This window comes from Myripristis murdjan, chromosome 6 (genome assembly GCF_902150065.1).
Source record: "Myripristis murdjan chromosome 6, fMyrMur1.1, whole genome shotgun sequence".
Taxonomy (NCBI): Eukaryota; Metazoa; Chordata; class Actinopteri; order Holocentriformes; family Holocentridae; genus Myripristis; species Myripristis murdjan.
In genome coordinates, this window is record NC_043985.1 from 19,275,159 (window position 1) to 19,296,879 (window position 21,721).

General features: G+C 39.7%; 1 protein-coding gene across 1 annotated transcript in view; it reads right to left on the bottom strand.

The window, feature by feature from the left end:
* Positions 1-16,106, bottom strand: part of roraa (RAR-related orphan receptor A, paralog a) — a 177,637-nt gene extending 161,531 nt beyond the window's left edge. The window contains exon 1 of the mRNA XM_030053264.1: positions 15,824-16,106. Within this exon, the coding sequence (XP_029909124.1) occupies positions 15,824-15,977 (154 nt within the window). The 5' untranslated portion in view covers positions 15,978-16,106. The remainder of the gene's footprint in view (positions 1-15,823) is intronic.
* Positions 16,107-21,721: the final 5,615 nt, after the last annotated feature.

Genomic DNA, 21,721 nt, shown 5'->3' on the forward strand with positions numbered 1-21,721 from the left:
TGTGGGCCCTGAGTGCCGCTGAGACCTTGAGGACTAGCGCTGCCTGCGCGCGCTGCCGCAAACTGACTGCCTCACAAACAAAGCAGAGCAGCTGATTTTTAATTCTAAATTGTGAATTCCAAATCACCCTCTCCCGGAGACTACCTTTCCCCCAACAGACGTTCTCTAATTTGTCCAATTAATGGGAATAGTGTTCCAATTAAAATGTCACATCCAAATGAATTCAATTTGAGATGAAAACTATCTGGTGCAACCGGTTGCTAAGAGATCTTTAACAATCAGCTGGAATGGATAAAGCTGTTACTTTAACATTCAAATGCTTGAAATCATGTTTACAAAGTTAAATGCCATTGCCTTTGCTTGCATTGACAAGAAAGCTAACCTGATTTATTGACATGTTGTGTTCTCATTAGTTCCTTTGTTAAATTCGCAGTAGAGAAAGTACTGAACAACACACTATAATTCTTGCAGGAGCTGGGTATTTGGATCTTCCTGGCTCTAGTGTCCATTCAACCCCAGACCTGTGTGATGATGACAGCCTATGTTTTGTCAGCTCCCACCAAGAGGCAGCTTAGGGATTCCACTGAGACACGGAGGTCAGATCAAATTAAAACCTTTTGATCACACCACTGTACAACATCACAGCCGGCTGCCTCTTCCTCGCTATTATGCAACTACTAACATCTGTTACTTCTTCACAGTCTTTATGTTCAGCCTAAGAGCTGCAACATTATGCAATGGGTTAGAACAAGAGCTTAAATCTACATCAAAACTAAGCTAAATAAGGCACATAGCTCGGCTCAGACAGTTGTGCAGCATAGGGATATTTTTTTGACCATTTAATAACCAAATAAAATAACACAAGGATAAAGATTCTAACATGCAAATTGGATGACTTTTTCAATCTCCCAGGTGAAATAACTCTTAGTTGCTCACACGTTAAATGAATTCATTTTGCTTCACCCTCCATTTTCTGCTAGGCCAGGACCGGTAAAAATGTATGCAGACAAATGTTCTCATCTCTTTTGGGAATGACTAGCGGAGGACATTTCTCTGGGAATATGCGAACATTCTTTATTCGGCATAACAGTTCCAGCAAACCTATTGTTTTGAGCTGACAAGGTGCTCCATGGAAGCACGTCAGCTCTTATATCAAATTCGCCATTCTGACCTTCGCCCTAGTTTCAAGTGGGGAAAAAAGAGTGCACGTGAAAGAGAGAGTGGGAGAGGGAGAGGGAGTGTGAAGACAGGAGAAGTTATAGAGAGGAGATTTCCAAGGACAACTCCAACTTCCTAATGGAGTCTCCAGAAGCTCGAGACTGGTATGCCAGTTAAGAGGAGGGCAGCAGGAACAACAGCTCCCTCTGGGGTTAAAAACCTCCCAGTATGACTCACAGACAGGCCAGCGGTCAAGGGTATCTGCATGATAACTCACCACTTAACTGGCAGCATAACTGACCCATCTCCTGTACATCCCCTTAAGTTATAGGTAATCTCTATCTATTTACTGCATATCATTGAGGTCTTTTCAAAAATACTGGCTCAACTCTACATATCCACGACTGCCACGGTTTTCCTCTCTGCTTAGGTTTTCATGTCATCCTTGTTGGTTTGTGTACATTTCTGACCTACAGAGGATTAATATGAAAAATGAAAACTATCAAGAGGGTTTGATTTAAAATGCAGCTGCTTATTTTGTTATTACAGACCTTCCAATTCTAACTGAGTTATGTTAAGGAAACACGCCTTGAAGATTACTGTTGAAGTACTAGCACAGTGGTACATAAAAACTGGCTTTTCATATATAAAACATGAATAAAGGGGAGAGAATTGTTTCTGCTTTCTTTCATGATGACTTCATCATGCTGGCTGACAAGCAATTACATGTACTGATAAAGAATCAGATGTCGAAGAGCTAGTTAACATTTCTGTAATGCAAATTTCATAGGTTTTGCCAGACTGAATATCCACTTTCCAAAAACAGAAAGTCATCATTAAAATTTATGTGGCCAGTACTAAATGTTGAAATACAAAACCCCAAAAAAAACCCAAAACAAAACAAACAAACAAAAAAAACAATCAATTGATATTTCTATATCCACTTGTACCCTTTACACAACAGTTATGGACATATTATCAGAGAAGATACAAAAAATGCAAGACGTTTTCTTTTTTTTTTTTTTTTTTTTACATATCTCTTCTGTTATTTAAGCCTGACAAAGTGCTAAAAGTATTGCTTTCTCCATATGCCTCCGGACATCATCAAAAGACTATTTTTACTTTTTATTGGTAAATCATCAACTTTTATTTGAAAGTAAAACAAATGACAGACGTTTCAGCCCCTTGGCGGACCATCATGTGGGCAGGACAGCAAAGCCAGGCAGCCTGACGAATGCCCAGCCAAGCCAAGCTGGAGGGAAGTAAAAGACACTCCTCCTCAAACAGGCCCGTCAGCTTTCAAAGAAGCAGCCATTAGTGAGTGCTCATCAAGCGGGAGCAGGGGCCCGTCCATTCCCCCAGTGGAGCGGAGCAAACGGCAGGCCACAATGCCTCTGTGGGAGGAGGGAGGCGGAGGACTACAGAGATGAGCCCTGGACCCAGTGGTGTTTCCGAGCAGAGTCAAGCCGCACGTCCCAGGCACACTCAATTCCCAGCCCAACTGTCACTGCTGGCACTCAGCTCAGCCCCTTCAAGCACATAATCTGTGCTCGTATGGCTGTTAAACACCACACACCCCAGTCCTTCACTCATCCCATGCCATGGTATTGTGGTGTCTGCCGTCTTTCTTTCTATTATCGAGCCATTAAAGGATTTGGATAGACAACCACATCTCAGCATATGGTATCTTGATCAGCAACAAGGCAAGTTAAGGACAATAGATTCTTGCGCATATAGAAGCTGGTCAATTCTCGCACTAGAGATAATTCAAGAAATATCACTTACAGTGTGTCCAAAGGCAGGCATTAATAGTCTGCTTTGGTGCGTGGTATGATCATCTGAATCCACTGATTCATTGGTTTCTGCATTGAGGAGATGAGTACAGTCCTAAAGCCGCATCACTTGGGAGGAAGAGACAGAACTGACTGAGATTCTTGCAAGTTGGAGGGAGGATCATTGCATTAATCTCAGTGAACACTGAGGGGTCTAAGGTGGCACTGTGCCATGCTGGAGATTCCCACTGACGCCCATCTCTCCTGATGACAGAGAGATAATGTCACATGGGTCCAGGTGAGCGAAAAATGGCAGCCTGCTTGATGCCCAGCCGGCTGCTTTAATTGGCTAAAACAAAGTAATTTGAGAGCAGTATGGGGGGCATGAGGGGGTAAATGATGGGACAGAAGGTCATTGCTTCTCTTTTACTCTGCTGTGTGCCATCCACCAACATTCCCAGCATGCTCTACAGTTAATATTGAGATCTATTATACACTAGCCTTTCACCATCTGCTTCACACACTGAGAATCTTTGCTGCATGCCTTGTTATTGAATAATTTAAAAAAATGTTTTATTATACATCTATTTGAGGCTATAGTAGGATATTTTGATACACGGGGATTGTAAAACATTATACTACGAAAACAAGAGAGCTTCTAAAAAGAGCAAAGTATATATTTTTTCCACATCCATGTGACAAGGCACAAGGCACATTCAAGTATGATGCCAAAATGTAGAGTATTATTTTTATTTTATGCTCCATATTAAACATACAGAACATATTTGTCTCATCACCTGAGCAATAGAGCACCAATGAAACCTTGAGAAAATTACATTTACATACAAAGCTTATTGATAAGAAGATCATTCACTCATGAGACATAAGGTTTCTGAAATGGCGGGCACGTACTTATTGGTGTAATGCATTTGTTCAATGATGAAATTCCAAATGTTATGCACTGCGGAATAGGGTTGTCTCAATACCTATTTCAGCTGAGCATCTGCCAATATCAAGTACCAATCTGATATTTTTGCAATTAATTGAAAAATGTTTTTTTTTTTTTTTTTTAAATAATTCAGTAGCTATGTGTCCCCTAATGCTTGCTGCCTGAGTGTAGACTTTTGAACTACTATCTACAAGAGCTTGTGGTACTCAAATGGCATTTCTTCAAGTGTCTGATTAAATTAGTTGTATTGTAATTAGCTCTCCTGTTGCCACCCCTCAAAACACTTGCACATTTAACATTACAATTAGCTGTTTAACTGCTTCTAGTCTCCAGACTATAAACATAACTGCTACCCAGCTGCTTTCAAACTATGCATCTCACTCCAATAAGTGGTGGATCACGCTTATTCATGGCTACGACCATTCTATGTCAGTTTGCATAAATGGTTTGGAAGGAGGAAATTCTATAAATAAATAAAGTTAACAAATAATTAGACAGCAGATTGATCGGAAAAATGACTTATTCTGATTCAGGATACTGGATTGGTGCTTCCCAAGCATAGGATTTTTTTTTTTCTTGCCCTTCCACTTGCCCTTCAACTTTGTTCATCAATCTCAGTTGATATACCTGCTTGAGGAAAGTTTTGAACAGTAAAAAACTGTCATTACATTCTTTAGTCAAATTTAGAAAAGCTTCCACAACAGAAACAACAGGTTGTAACAAAAGGTCTAACAAGCATATTTTAAGTGCATAACCACACGTCCATATATAGACCTGTGTCAACAGGGCACACAGTTATCATTAATACTTGTGTGTGTATCTGTGTATGTGTGCATGCTCACAAATATGTGTGCGCTCAAGCATGCATATGTATGGGTGTGCATTCAAGCGTGTGGGTACATGCGTGTACACGCATGTCTGTGTGTGTGCTTGTTTGAGTGTGTTGAGAAACATGATGCACCTGTGTTAAACAAATGACCCCCACGCCTGTGTGGGTTTCTCCCAGGTGTGGCTGATGCATGGATCATGTGGTGCAGAGTGCTCGGGGCAACACTGGCTCAATCGTCCTGGGATCATCTTTGAATGTGGCCCTGAATTTGCATTGAGTGAAGGAATGGTTCACCTCCTCAACACAGTCTACTATGCATCTGAGGTGCAGAGGAGGAGCATGCTAGACTAACCCCCTGCAGGCAGAATCAGGTGTTATCTGTCTGACTAGGGACACCACCATCAATCACTCCTGTCCACTTTCCTTTGCCCAGAATCAAATAAGCACAGAGAAATACATCTGTGCTGACGATGTGAGGACAAGATATGCAATCAGACTCACGCCATGTTTCCCAGATGTCGGGATTCAACTATATTAGTGATCATCTGTTTGTTACTGAATGCAACTGGTAGAGTTATAAAGCTGTCCAAGGCTATCATAAAATGAGATAATGCCATTCTACCTTCCTCTTTCAGATGCATTAATTACTCTGTGTTGCACTGGAAAGTACAGCAATTAGCTCAATTTCATGCAATAATAGCTTTTATGAATCAAAACTTACAGTACACACAGTTGTGAAACGGTCTTTATTTAAGATACCAATAAGAAAAACATTGGTTGAATTTCAGTTTCAATCTCTTCGCATCTTACTGCAAGCTGACACTGACAAGAATGGAATTGTAATTGCTTGGCTAATATCAAAGACACATACAGCGCTTGATGTAATTAGTACAGCCACCCTTCCTCACACATACAGCGTTTTCTATTGCTGTGAGAAATGTCTTCTTCAACACAAACTACCTGTGGAGTTCCTCAAGGTTCAATATTTGGCCCGACTTTATTTCCCATTTACATGCAATTTGACCATATCATACAAAATTTTAATATTTCTTCTGTTTGCTGTGCATAGCCCTGCCACTGAAACCCAAGGACTGAAACTACCTCTCAAGAAATACATGAGCAATATGTAGTGTGGTATTTAAATCCCATCTGGTACCTTTGAAGCAGGTCCACCCCCTTGCTCCTTCCTGTCTCTTCTCACTGCAAACTGTCCAACGGAAGAGAGAAACCATAATATAAAATAATAAGAACCCCCTCCCAGCACATCTTAATTGTTTCATAATAAACTAGGCACTCTGTAAGACAATGTGGAGCCAGCTGCCAGATATCTGGGAGTAATTTTTGATTCCGACTTTGATAAACAGGTAAAAAGACTGGTGCAGTCTCGAGAACAGTTCCAAAATTGGAGGCATTTTTTATTGAGCAATCTGGAGAAAGTTATTCATGCTTTTATCTTCTCACATTTAGACTATTACGACTCTCTTTATTCTGACATCAATCAAAAGTCTATTTCAATTCCCCAGCTTATTCACAATGCTGTAGTTAAGATTTTAAATGGTTCTGGCAAGTATTTTTTCTGCCTGTTTAGGTTTGAAATTGATCTTGAGAATTTTCTGATCAGTTTTACAGCAGTGAAAGCAGTCACAATGGTTAGGACAGGCCAAAGTGTATATTGCAGACCTTTACGCTTCATTTGAGTGAGGCTGCAGCCTTAGATCCTCCCCTCTAGTTGTTTCAAATGTTTCTTATGCTTGAGACTTAAGCTGACTAGGCATTTGCCAATAAAAATTGTAAGACTTTGAGACTATAAGCTGAGGAACGACCTACTTTTTTTTTAAAGAACAAGATCTTCATTTTAATAAATCTATAAAACAAGGTTTTACTGTTTATTATTGCTTGGACCACTAGGCGGCAGGGAGTTAAAAGGGAGACAGTCAGAGACAAGAGCACACAGAAAGTCTGAAACTGTACCAAGACATGCAGAGGAAAGCAGGAGGGGAGGAGGTAAGTGAAAAACCTCTGTTGACACCTGGTCTGTCTGATAATCTGATCTGTGTATGATGGCTCAGAGTTTGAAAGGCACTTTGTCCAATTAGAAGTGTGCAGCAAATTTCCACCTGCCCCTGACAGAGATGAAGTGGCTCTTTCAGAAGACACTGTGGCATTGAGCCAGCTAAGAGAGCCCAAACACCGCAAGTGGAGCAAGCAGAAATTAATGAGCATCACAAGCCATACTTGTTTAACACAAGATGACACAGAATGAATATTCCCTCAGTTAAAGACTGCCTTTCACTATCTTTCAATTACCCAAACAAACTTATATCGAAAGTTTGTTGAAGAGAATAAGATTGATGTTTTGTGTTAACAGAGATGCAATAACTAAATGTATCTGCATTTCACGTTTTAAGGCGTGTTGGCTGTGGACAGCCACATTTCTCAGTGCTTCTTTTAACCCGGCTACCTCTTAACAACTTGGTAGATTGATAATTTGTAACAGGGAATGTGGATGACCCTGGAATGAGGCTATTAGGCTTTCCAGAACTGACAAATTAACTAATTGTTAAGTCGACTCAACAGGAAGACCAGTTACAAATAAAAAAACTTTTTTCTCACGTCACAACTTGAATGCAAGAGCAATTTGCCACGCAATATTATGCCTTTGTTATTAATTCTGACAGGCAATAAATCCTAAGTTCTTAGTAAAATGTATGAGGAAACTTTGTAAGATATGCCACTATCAACATCAACCAAAGCGTTCCATCTTCCTATTTCTGTATGTCTATTTCTGTCTGTCACATAAAAATAGGCTTTTAACAACCCAGCATGGCGTTAATTATTGCCCCTTAAGTACTACATTAGTAAAATAAAGCAGCAAATATTGATTAATAAGACACATGATTATTTGTCAGTGAATGAGAGCATGATTCCATACATAGTGAAGAGTGACTGTCTTTCAGTCACTGCCAGTAAGCAGCACAGCAGCATTGATTGAGCCCCATCATGGCACACACTCTGTCTTTATACGCCTCCTACAGCAATCAATCCACATGCACACACACACACACACACACACATACACGCACACACACAAGAACCAAATATATTCATTAGTGACTTATTCATATTCAAAATCTGTTTTTATGAAAGTAACAATGGGGTAGAATTGTCTTTGACAGGCATATTACAATGATTTTATGGCATATGAGGCAGGAACAATTGTGATCATCTTCTATTATTTTATGAGTAAAGCACCAGTTTGAGTTGTGTTCATTATTGTTGTCTGTCAGATGAGAGAACATGGATGAGGTGCTAGATTATTTAACAAAGATTATAGTGCTATGGCTGAGCAAAAGAAGAGAAAACGTTGGACTATGGAATACTTACAAATGGCCTCTTTGGCTTCACAAATACTCAACCAAATTTATTTCACTTCATTTTCACTTTATTTCTCTTGGTTTTATAACGTTCAAACTTATGTATTATGGACAAACACAAAGGTCAGTAAGGACTTATGTCCTCAGATAATACGCCCCTAACTACTGTCAAATATTTAAATAAGTACAAGATAATAATTTTACAAAGTGTGTTTCAAAATGATTAATACTTATGGGTATTGTTTAACTATTCCAGTCCATTGGCCCTCTGTAACTGGCAAAAAAAAAAAAAAAAAAAAACTGGAGAGATGGGCTCCGATGTTAATAATTACTTGGTTCTGCACTCTAAAAAATTCTGTCCAACCTAACCAGATTTTAATCAAAGGCTCAAAATAGTAGCTGATTGTAATCGGCACTCAGAAGTCACCAGGGGTGTTTGAAGAGCCCGTCAAGCCTGAGAGTGGAGCTAATTCGATTAAGTGGCAGCAGTACCTGGAGGGGACGGATCTGTATCTCTCCCTTTTTTATTTATGAGATTAAGTCTCGCTTGTTACTCCAATATAAATAATCAAGCCAACAGAAATGACACTGATTTTCAAGTTGTCTTATCTTTCATGTCTCCAAAAGTTTTTTGTTTGTTTCAGGTGACAAAATAAACTTTGGCGAGGAATCATCTGGAAGTATTGATACAGCAAAAATTATAGCCAAAGAAATGCTATACACCCTTTGTCACACTAAGGTTTACTACCTTAACCTTTATGATAGAGCCAAAGCCCACTCAAAATACACACAAGAAAAAATATGTTGCACCACATACATGTATTCATTATAAATCTATAAAAGGTGTGAGCAAATTCTTCCACATTTAACACAATGTGAACTCCAGACATATACATAACACTGCTGAGAGTCCCACAAAAAGAATTACACAAATCTTCTAAACTGCCTGATTTGGACCAAGTCAACAAAAATTTCAGCAATAAACTATTTTCTCAGACCATGTTCTCTACTTAGTGGCTATTTCAACCATATTTAGCACATCTTGTAAAGATGTGATTAAGTGCAGACATTATTGCATAATATTCACACTACATAACTGTCAGGTAAGAAACATGGCCTCTTCCGCTTCTCTACTGTGTCTCAGCCGTAGCCATTCATACATGCCAAACACGGGGCACAATACAACAGACATTTCCATTCTCTTGTTAGTCTCACGTCGCAGTCATCCAGCACTCGACAGAGTCCTTAAAACAGGGCTGCCATGAGAGCCATTTAGCCTACAGGAAGCAAGATGAATAACGGTTAAGAGACTCTTGAGGTGTGCTGTTTAAATAACAGACTGTTACCGCTTGCTGTTTTAAAGCAGGCACATGCACGTAATGTCTGGGAGAGCCTGTGTGGCTGGGACACCCTAGATTTTTTTGTTTGTTTCGAGTGCTCAACACATCACTATTCTGCAGCCTGGATGAAGAATCAGCCTCTAATGGCTTCATACATCCATATGGAAACAGCACCTACATACTGAATGTATCTAGTGTGATTTTATTTAAGGGCATGGGAATGACAATTTGAGTGAGCTGGTCAGAGCCTCCAGTTGACTGCTGGAAAGTTTCAGTGTGAGGGGCTTACCTACCTGTTCGGAGCTTTGTATTCTCCAGACTGACTGGTGGAGTTGTGAAAGGCTTGGCCCTAGATGTGACATAAGAATTCCTCGGAGTGATCCTTTCGACTCCGTTCACCACCTCTCTCCCTCTAGGCCTCTTCTGAGGGGCCCGTTTCATATCAGAGCAGCACAGAGCCAAGCTACTCTACAGTACCCGTACTTAGGTCACAGTGTACTGCATTAAATTTAGACTCCTTTAACACCCTCCAATAATGCATCTGGAGTATTTCCGGTCATTACTATTCAGACTTTTCTATCTAAGATACAAACTTCTGTAAATGGGCCATAGATCTGAGCTATCATTCACCACTGGAGATTTCACATCAAATCTGGTGCCTGTCACCAGTCGAAACTTCCTCGCCAGCCCCAGTTGAGCCACTGGTGATTCGAACTCCAAAATAAACTGTCCCGCAAGAATAAAACTTTCACATTTGGTCTAGGTTAAGTTTGATGCCTCTAAACTTTTTTAATTAATATTAGGCCTTACATCACATTGCACCCGTTAAACTTGAAAATAGATTTTAACAAGTTACCAGCTAACCTCAGCTATACTGTAACAGTTCTTCATCTTTGAATGTATAATTTCTGCTGTAGGAGAGTTTATGTTTAGCATGCTGTCAAACAGGTCGGCTCGTCTGATCTCTGATCACGTGTGAATGGGAGCGTGAATCATGTAATGTGTACTGCAGCTGCCTTGTAATGTGCCGGCACCAACCAAACAAGTCAAATTCCTTCTGCACTCACTGTACTTGGAGAATAAAAAGCAATTGTAGCATCCATTAAAAGCACATGGATTCAAACCATGTGAACTGTGGTGAATTGGATTTTTTGCATCATCATGGAGTGCTAAAGGTTCTAGTTTGTGAAAGAATACATTTATACAATGTCAATAAAAATGTATGTGGAATTTAGTCATGTGAATTTTGAAGCTATTGCCCCAGATGTTTTGGTGTGAACAATTTAGTAAAAAAAAAAATCATATTGCAATTAATTTTACAAATACTGCAACTGTGATAAGATTGACGATTTTGGTAGGAATACTATTTTCTTTTTTTTTTTTCTTTTTTTTTTTGCATTATAATGTTTATTTTCACTTGAATAGCAATTAAATGATGACGGTATGATTTTTACTGGAGTCTATACCAAACAAACCGTTGTTTTCATACATCTGGAAAATACAATTTGAAGGCCAGGTTATCTCTGTAGCATCATAATACTTTATTTACAACATTGTAAAAATTTTACAATGATGTTTTGTCACACATTCTACCTTTATCAAAAAACTGCAGCCCCTGCGATTTTAGATATTGCACTCATATTGCACTGCCATAAAATGATTTCGAGATTTCAATTAACTGTTCAGCCCTTGCTTGGGTTTAGAGATAATTGCACTGTAGTTTAACTCTTGAACTTGTTTCCATGAAAAATTCCTGAGTGAAGACGATGGTATGCCTGGTACACATAAGAGTGAAGTAACAGTGTCCTGTGAGTGTGCAAAACCAAGAATGTGTCAGCAAAGAAGCTTCATACAATAAATTCCACAGAGGACCTTTGATGCGGGTTGCCTGGTACCAAATACAGTCCTTGCTGCAATATAACTACATAATCATATGTTCTTGTTTAATTTGCAATACTTAAATATCATAGATAAGAGCAAGAGGATGCTAAAATAATAATGATAAGGGGAAGCAAATATAAATGTCTGCAAGTTGATAATCCATGGAGTAAAAATATATTTATTTAGTTTGAAGTACCGAGTAATTTAATAATAAATAAATAAATAAATACTAGAGCACTCTAAATGCAAGTGCAAAACAGCGGGTCAGCTTAGCTTCAAAATAAAAAAATAGATGTTCTCATGTTGAAATTCATAGCTCTATAACTCTTTAGAGCATAGAGCTATGAAGCACCGGCTCAAAAGGGATTTGACCTTTGACACTCATGCGAATGAAAGAATATCTTCAAAGTTAGTGGTGCCAAAGTCTAAACTAGGAACAGGTTTCAGTGTTGATGCAACAGCTTGATGTATATCAGTGTTTGCTCAGCTAAACACCGTATATCTCCTCTAGTTAAAGTGACTGATTTTGTAGACTGTTGACACATAAGAGGGGCGTACGAGAACAAAACACTTGAGGAGTCACCCAAGGTTATGTGAATAAGTCCATGACGGACACCTGACTTTAAATAGGATAATAATAACCAGTTTACATTGTTATCATTTCACAACAAAACTCCTCGCCCTTGAGCAAACACAAAGCTGTTTGACAGGTATCAACAAGACAGCCCATGGCATTATCACCTCACCCGCATGAGAAACGAAACCCATTATTATGTCATAAGCAGCCAGCCAGAAATAAAGAGACGTCTAATGGAGTTCCTCTCCTGGACCTGTCCACGCTGAAAGCACGACTAAACCTATACCTGTATCCTCATGCTCTCCAGCGGGCAGGGAGCCCTAATTCATCAAATTTTAGAACGCCACAGCCCCGCTAACATTGCTGTCCATTCGAGTGGTGCACGAGCCCCATGCCAACGCCAGGATTTCTGAGATTTTGTGTAAAAACCTTTTTTTTTTTCGAAAGGCCTCTGCTTCCCTGCAGCCCATCCATTCCCCGTCAGCAACAACTAAATAAATGCTACCACTCCAGCCAACAGCTTTCATTCCGCTCCCCAAAAATAAAACTGTTTGATCAAAGTCCAGTTATGTGTTCATAAAGAGAAGACCAAATAGTTTTATACTGTGCTTTTTTAACTTGGATCACCCACTGTTCAGCTACCAAGTGTTTTGTCAAGCATGACTTTATCTATGGAAAATGGTCAAGTAGCCTTGTCATGGAAATATCTACAAAAATCACGAAATATTATGGCATGACAAGTTAAAAGACGTTATTTTGTACAAAAAGATTAGAATTACTTGAATCAAGATACTGCACTGAGGCAGACTGATAAGCCAAACGTACTGTAGTATTCTCCACTGGAGGAAACCACATTACACTTTACCAGGTGACAACTTTTACAATGTTGCTGCTCAATGAAAGCAACACAATGTTATTTGCCATGACAGCTGATACACTGTTAGAGCTGTCTGCCTTATACGGCTAGCCATCAGTTCCACCACTTTCTCCCTGTTGTGGCAGAGCAGTGCTCAGCTAACTTGTTAGATGCTGTAAATGAGTAGAATAAGCATTTCTAAAGCCACAGCATGCACAGCACTCGAAAATAACAGACCAGTGTGGTCAGTCCCCTTGCCATTAGCACAGCCTACTCTGATCTTAATCATGCGATGCAGTCTAGTACTACTCTTACAACAACAACTACTACATTATTTCTATCCCCACACATAAACACACAGGCACAGGCACTTCAAACACACAAAACAACTGAGGTTAACAGAGAGGTTTAGGAACAGCAGGACTCTTATCAGATCTGCAGCTTCAGAGCCTCCCAGTACAATTGTGAGGTTTCAACCAAGCCTCTGCAGAGACCATCAACTTACATAACCAAGCCATTAATATTGATTGTTTCCAAATTTGCGAACTGAGGGATCTTGCAATATGAAAATAGCACCCTTTCTTCTTTCCAGTAATGATATCCACAACCCTCCAAGGCCTGTTCTCTGACCCACTCAAGTCTTACAGCAGAGCTTCTGCTGAAGTAAGCCCTTTCTACTTAAAAGGTATTAGCACTCAGGGTTAAAACAGTAAACGCTCTGCATGCAGGATAAGAAATATGCATCTTCAGAAAGTCTAATGCAGCTGGTGTAAAGAAAGAAACTGCACTTGAGCAGTGTCTGCTGTATTTGGGATGTTGGTTTCTGTGGCTGTCCTCAAGAGCAGGAGTCTGAATGTAGCACTATAATCCTGAAAATGCCTTACAAGTTTGGCACTCAACCATGAACCATAAACCACTTTCATTGTTTTATTTTTGAGTGATCCTATCCTAGACCGTGCCACCACAATAAACCAACACCAATTATTTCTCAATAGAACACATGTACTGTTGGACGAACACATCATAAAATAAAGCAATTAAATCTAAATTTCTCGCTAAAAACTGCAATTTTAAAACTATGTTTGCGCTAAGGTGAACTGGAATGCATAACTGAATATTTTAGCATTAATTAATTTAAAGATGTGATACATTGTGAGACCAGTTCATATATCTTTTTAAAACAAATATTATACGTGTCCACGAACATGACATAGTAGACAACACACAGTCAGTGAGCAATACTGTTTAGCCATATGCCGAAGTTACAGATAGGAACTAAACCACTTTATGATTCTGACGATAAGATAACAAACTGAACTGTCTGTTCCTTCCTTGGTTATTTAAGACTTGTTTAGACTAACGTCTGGCATGTGAAATAATGCAGCAAGCAATATGATAGCTGATGGTACTTAATGTAAGATTTGAATTATATAAAATGTCGGAGAATGTATGACATTTGGAATTCAACAATACTCATTACCATAAAACTTAATTGTAATTAATGTTGACACACCATAACAAGTTCTTGAAAAAAAAAAAGTTTTCAAACTTCTCTTTCAAGATCATTCTAATATTCTGTCACTTTTGTTCTTATTCTTGGTGAAAAGGGCTGGATGAATTGAAACAGCAGAAGTTTCAGTGTAGGGAAACTCCTTCAGAGCAGCAGAGGTTGTCCCACTGAACGTGTTTTTCACCCATTCAGCATTACATAACAGACCAAAGGCGTTCTTTTTCCTGTCTTTCTCTTTCCCAGACGCACTTTAATCCTGTGCATAAACGGGTGGGGTGAATATGGGTCAGCAGGTTAGGAGTGTCTCAAAGTCAGACTTGTGAAAAAGAAATCAATCTATGAAGCCTCCCAACTACCTGTCTTTGCCCCGCTGTTACATAAGAGCTTGGACTCTGCCAACCCACAAAGTGAAACAGAGTCCTTTTAATGATATAAATATCCACCACCGCGCACTGATTTTTTTTCTAAATTAAACAATCGTGGTGATCACAGGGACTCGGTGAACTCGTGTATAAAGTGAAAAGATCTGCGATGATTTCTGCTCTCGGTTGCGCGCCTCTGTTTATGGCTAAACCTGTTACATAACCAGCTTACATTCCACATTCACCATATCACACTCTAAATATACCCTTGCGCACAGGAAGAGTGCCTGCACAAACCCCACCGTGCAATGAATTAATTGTCATACCCACTATGTTCGCCTCACTGTTCTGTAAACACGAACTGTGCTTGTAAGAATAAACCAAGAAATCGCTATTTCTTTGAACTTGGCTGAGCCCGGTTAGCCTACACTGGAGGCAGTCTGGAGGGGGGTGTGGTTAAATACTGTCTGTACTGTACAACATGGACGGGACGTGGACAAATCATGTAAAATGAACTAGTCTTCACCAGTAATACAGACTTTGACAGGCTAATTGACTAAAAAAAGGGCCTGCAGCTTGGCTGTCTGATCATGTGCGTCTCGGTGGTAGTCGCAAATGTCAATGCCTTCGTGCTTGCAACAGTATTTAGGAGCAGGCGCTAAACAAATTCCAGCTGCTGGGGCGTCTTTTTGCACACAAAAATAGCTTCTATCTATTAGCTGGATGTGTATAATTCCGGCTCCACGCCGTTGCATGTTGTATCCAGACTAGCAGAGGACACGTCCCTACAAAGGAGAATGGGACTAATCGATAAACTGCAGTTGCCCAAAAGTTCACTTTTGACACTTTGAGAATATCGCGTTTGAGTACGCAGGTTGGCCTGTTCTGGCATGAAATGAAGCGTTTGCCCGTCCATTTAAGTTGTTCGGTAATTGATTTATCTTACAGTCAGAGTGAATGTGACATCTGTGACCATATCACCCCTCTATGATTTGAGCTGTCAGTGGAGCCTGAACACCGTACCAGGCAGCACAGACGGAGACACTAATACCGAACAGGCAAAAGCTGCGATGACACTAAATAAATATGTGCCTGTGGTTGATTGATTTTACACAGTCTGCAGTTATTTGTGGGGAAGCGATTTAATTGAAGTTTGATCAAATGCCTCGATCAATCAATATTTCTCATACAGAAAAATGAGAAATATCCTCTTACCTCTGTTGGTGCTTGAACAAGTCTGCCTTCGAACCGGGGCTGGATGGTCCGCTTTCCGGAGCGTCTCCAGGTTTACCGGGGTTTCCCTGACCGGGGTAGCCGGCTCCGAGGCGCTGTTGCCCGTGTCGCTCGCTGGATCTGGAGGGGACTCCATGTTGAATTTCAGGTCTACTGTTTTACTATCGCTAGTGCTTAAAACTAATTCTATGCGAATTGTGAGCTCCGAGACTACGTCTTGCTATCTAATTTAGAGTAGAACTAAGAAATGAGAAATGCGAGTGTGTCTGGAGGTGGGTGTGTAGGTTTGATTGTCCACTAGCAGCGCTAGTGAGAGCTCCAGTCATGCAAACTGAAAAGGGAGAGGTTGTCAATAGCCGATGAATAGATGTAGGCCTAAAAGTAATCCATGCCGATCGACCCTGTGCAATTTTACAAGAGAGTAGAAGTGTTTTGGTGCCGTCCACCCTTCACCATCGGTTTCCCCCATTTCTATATTATCCTCGTATGGAATCGGGCGACGTTAGAATTAAAAGCACATGGGCTGCTGCTGAATTTGAAACTTAAAACCGCCCAACATTGTCAAAATATGTTAGTGGCAGCCTAACATCACATTTTAGCTGCACTGAACTCATGTGATTAAAACGGAATTCAAATATTTGCACATACATCTCTCAGGCTAAATAAGGCTGTTTTGCTTTATTCACAATTTGCAGTAATCCCTACCAGAATCACATATGGTCACTATAATCATCACCATGCTTGATGAAATCATCAACATGTTTTCTTAAATCATAATCAAAAGCCATGGATGCAAGCATGAGAGGTACGGGAATTATTCATGAGGAATAAATTCCACCATGTGAGCTGGTAGGAGAGGCTTTTCATATCTGGAACATAAATCATAACGTGATGGAGACAGTAGGCTAATTGTGCTTAAGAATCACGACGAGAAATAAGAGGGCTCTTGTTTCCTCCATCATCATCACCATCATCATCATCATCATCATCATCATCCTTATCCTTATCAGCGTCCTGAGGGAGGAGCAAGCTGCCTTTCTCTGAGCAGGCTGTGTGAGCTGCTGACGGGCTCTTCGCTTAGTTAGAAGGAACCTTGCGTGTTTTTATTCCTCTGTCTCATAAAAGTGAGAAATGACTCCATTTTCTTTGGAGAGAACATGCCAAAAGCTACAGTATTGTGTACGGCTGGCATCAGACGTCGCTCTGGCAACCGGCAGCCATGCACCGCTTGTTGCACGGCAATTACAAACACCATGCTTTCTGCATGTGATCAGCGGGCAGGCTGCGAGGCGGAACCCCGCCTCTTCTAAACGTTGCACGTGGACTTTGACATGGTCCTGCTCTCTCAGTTCAGAGCCACAGTGCTTATTAGGAAGTCAATAACAACAGCAATAACAACAACAACAGTAAGCATCGTCGGCATCACCCCTAACAAAAGGGATGAGATAAGCTGTATGGGTTTATAGTGGCTTTACTATACGGGGTATTTTTTATATAGCTAAAATGATCATATGGAAATTATATGGGGGCTTAAAGGTCTGATGTGGTATTTGTAACTCAACCTCATAAAATGTACACAGTTACTGTAGTTCTTTTTTTCTGAAGGATAATAACCTTCATCATCATTCTTATCACTGTCATCATCATTATTATCATAAAGGACTATAGTGGAAAACTGTTACAAAGGTTAACCTTTTCTCCATCACAAGTAATTGGAAATAGCATACATGTCTTTACATATATATTATAATAAAAGTCACCCGGTTTCAAATATTTTAAAATATACACTTACTGTATTATTTTATTCAGTTGTTACTGAGCAAGTAAACGCTTGCCAAATATTCATTTACAATTAGATATCATGTGGTATGAAATTTTTAGTGCTATTTCATTTCAAGTATTTTACTGCTACTTTAGTTTGTAAATGAGAAATTGTGAATCACCTAGAAAATAGAATCTATCGTTTGTTTCAGCAAATCATTTTGCTCAACCAATCCTGCGTCCAGGTGATAGTTATTCTAGTTTGAGTGTTCACACTTCACATGTGTAAACAACAGTGCATCTGACTATATCCACACCTAACAAGTAACCTGCTACAGCATGAACTGCCTGCACTGAAATTAGTCTACAGGATCCGCAGTGTGCTGCATTGCTGCTGTATTCTCAAATTCAATACAGTTGATAGATTTGATCATGCAGTCAACTATAAGATAATGGTCACTGTGATTCCCCTGTAAAATAAGACAGGTATAAAATTAAGTCCCTCCTGAATGTCCCATGAAGTAAAAAAAATAAATAGAATAAATAAACCAAAAAGGGTCATTACTATAAATGCATCCATTAGGATCTGTGTTAACATCTGATTTTATTTATGTATTTGTTTATTTATTTGTTTAGTTTGTTTGTTATTAACCGGTGCAAACATTTGACTTACCCAGGAGGGACACCTCAGTCCATATCTCACAAACGTTCTTGTACATTAAGATAAATGGTTTCTAATGTGGAGTGATGCAGAGAGAAGCAGGAGGCAGACTGACGGTTCACAAATGTCAGTGTCCGGTAACAAAACACCTTCATGTCAAACTAAGTTCAAGCAGCCAGTGGAATAGTGGAGAGTATACACAGGCATACAGGGTATATCCACGTCTTTTTCTGGCATTGTAGAATATACCTAACAGCCTGATGGCCTTTGAAAAACATAGGAGAATATACCCACTTCCTCCTCAGTAATCTACTACACAGCCATTTAGCAGTATACCCTCTTCATGAACTGTGACTACAGCGCCAACAGTGACTAACGAGCATGAGCAGGATAGCTGCTAACAAGATATTTTACTCTATAAATATAAAACAAAACAAAAAATCACAAAAAATGCATTATATTTTCCAAAAGCTAAAACAAACATGAGACATTTATAGGGGGCTTGGGACTTCATGAGCAGCAGCCTTTCTCGTGTTTCATTTGCAGCGCCCGTTCCATGTAACGAACCAACAAGAGCACAATCTAACTTTCGGAGCCCTGCTGCAGCGAAGGCAGACATTCTGACAGAACGCCAGCAAGAATCTCTCACTGCCAAGAGAAGAGGCCAAGTTCCTTTCCTTCTGCTCAGCTTTAGCTCCAGATTTTGCTGACCTCCTGACCCACTGCAATTTGACCGTGTGAACCTTACACTAACATTCCATGCCTGTTGCAAGTTCAGCGTCTAAGCTGGGAAACTTGAACTTGAGAGAGACGTAAGCATGCTCTCAGAATTGTGCCTCTGAAACACACAACATAAAAACATGCCTGCCCCGCTGGTATGAATAGTACATGCCTTTGCACACAGGAATGTGCACCCACATTCATGCAAGCAAATTATGGTTTATAAATATAGACCCAAGCATTACATACGTCTGTGTGTGTATTAGATTAGAAAGGGTAAACCACACACACAAGCCAACACACTGACCTGTGTTTAAACCAAAAGGATGCAAGGACAAGTTTGATGGTGCTGGTTTAATTTTTGATTTACAATAAATTATGCTGCTGTCACAGTGTTGAGCAGAGGAAGGATGTGTGGATGTGAAGCGGGTAGAGTAAGCATGCCTGCCTGTGTTTAAAAATGATTGATTAAGCTGACACCAGCTCAGGGGTGCAACACCGCTCTATTTTTCTCCCTCATTATGTAAGGCTATATTTCAAATCAGGAGTGCAGTGGAGGAAGACACCAGAGACACCAGACAGGACACCCTTCAAATAAAAAGTTTATCAGACAACAGCCAAGGAGACTGATGAGTTTCTCTCTAATCTTGTCTTGGGAGTGGCAATAGAAACAAAAACAGAAAAAAAAAAACTTGTTTGTCAAAGGACAGTGTGATCTTTACACAAAGAAAACAAACAAAAAAAATGTTTGACCAGTTTTGCCACAGGCACAGTATTAACGCATTGTATTATGAGAAAATGTCTTTTTCTTGCACCACACAGTTAATCAATATTTTGCAAAGCTCCATCATAATGATCATACAAGTAGACATGGAAATATCAGACTCATGTTTCTGTATATTAATTTTCTTTATTACAGATGATTTGAGCTGTATTAAGTTTTGATAAAAAAAAAAAAAAATTGTAAAGTTTTTTTTTTTTTTTTTTTTAATAAAAAAATAAATAAAAAACCAGTGCCCCGCACTAAATGTATTCTTTCCCCTGAACTGTGTGGCATGTGTATTTAAATAGCAGGAATACAATATGAATTCTCTGGATTTTTTTTTCTTTTTTTTTTTTTTTTCATGGTGGACATCATGACATATCTTTGTTGCTTTACAAATCGGACATCAGAACCAAAGCCCACCAAACACAGAATACACTACAAATAGTTCTTTGCATGCTTGTGTAGTGCCAAGTGCCAGAGTGTAATGAAAGAGACATATTAATGGCCTTTCACTTATTCATGTGTCGGAAATGAAGAGGCACAGTCACAGCTTGAAACGGTTGACAGAATAAAGAGCCAACATTGGGGAAATGATTGTATTTATGATTTCAGTCTGACAGATGAAGGTATCAAGAGAGAGACTGAGTGACACGTTTCTGACAGTTCAAAGTGTTAAATGATGTGATGTATGGCAACATACTCAAGCATGGGGGCACATGCTCTTATACATTTTCACTTTCAGGATGCACTGAAGGTCTCATGGGTGTTGTAAAGTCATTGCTACTTGATAAACTTACAATATAAGAAATTTACTGTACATAGACATAACATATAGGAATATACTGAATTAATTAAACAGATCAACTATAGCATCTTTGCTTGCAGAATTACCAGTTTTACTACTCCGGGAATTACAGATGAGCATGCGGCACTGCTGTTAGTATGGAGTCTTTCCCTCAGAGACATTGCTGCCAATAGCACCACCTAGCAGTAGCTTGACCATATCAAATCACTGTGCTGACATTAAGCCTGAGGTGTGTTTTTACAGATCACCTCTATCCGTTTAAATTAACACTTTACTGTATACTACACAATATGTGCATTAATTTGATTGAAAGTAATTCAATATTTAACTCCACCATTGTTTTTCAAATGTTAAGTATCATATTTATGAGGATGGGGAGGACACAACCGCCTCATCAAAAACTGTGATATAATTGAATTTTATATTGACTCTTGATGGCATATGCACATTTGACACAGCTGAATATTTTTACTACCATTTAGCCTTAGGATTATCTAAGCATGGCTGTAAGGTAACAGGAATTTGATCATATTTATTTTGGTGAGTGGGGTTACCACAAAGCTTTTTGGTTACAATGAGGTGATGATAAACTCAAGGACAGCCATAGTTGTCAGAGTGGGCAACTATTTGTTAACCAAAGACATTAATTTTATTTATATGGTTTAATATGGGCACGTCAGGTACAGTAATCCAAACCAAATGGATTGTGGAAAAAAGGTCCTGCAATGGTGAGGAAATAAAAGGTTGGCAGGTTAGGGTAAACTCCTTTCTGTCAGAGCTAGAATTGACTCATGGCATGTGTGTAGAGTTCATATGACTAGGGACCAGAATGATTTTCTCAGTTAAAAATCAGGAAGTGAAAAATGGCGTGGTTATTTGTACCTGACAGAAGTTAAGAGCTTTTCCCAGAGGCCCGCTGACTCCCTGCTGACCGCAAGGCAGCCTTCTCCTCCAGTATCAGCTCACCTTGTGAGATCACTGGCTGGTGGGATGGCATATCCTACAACTCCACAGCGACTACTGGGGAGCTCTCTGTGCATTTAGTATAAAGCAGGTTGTGTTGTGTCTATGTGCGTGTGTGTGTTTGATTTGGGTGTGTGTGTGTGTGTGTGTGTGTTTTAATTGTGTGCATATGCAGGTCTATGCAGGCAATCAGTATGCCCACAA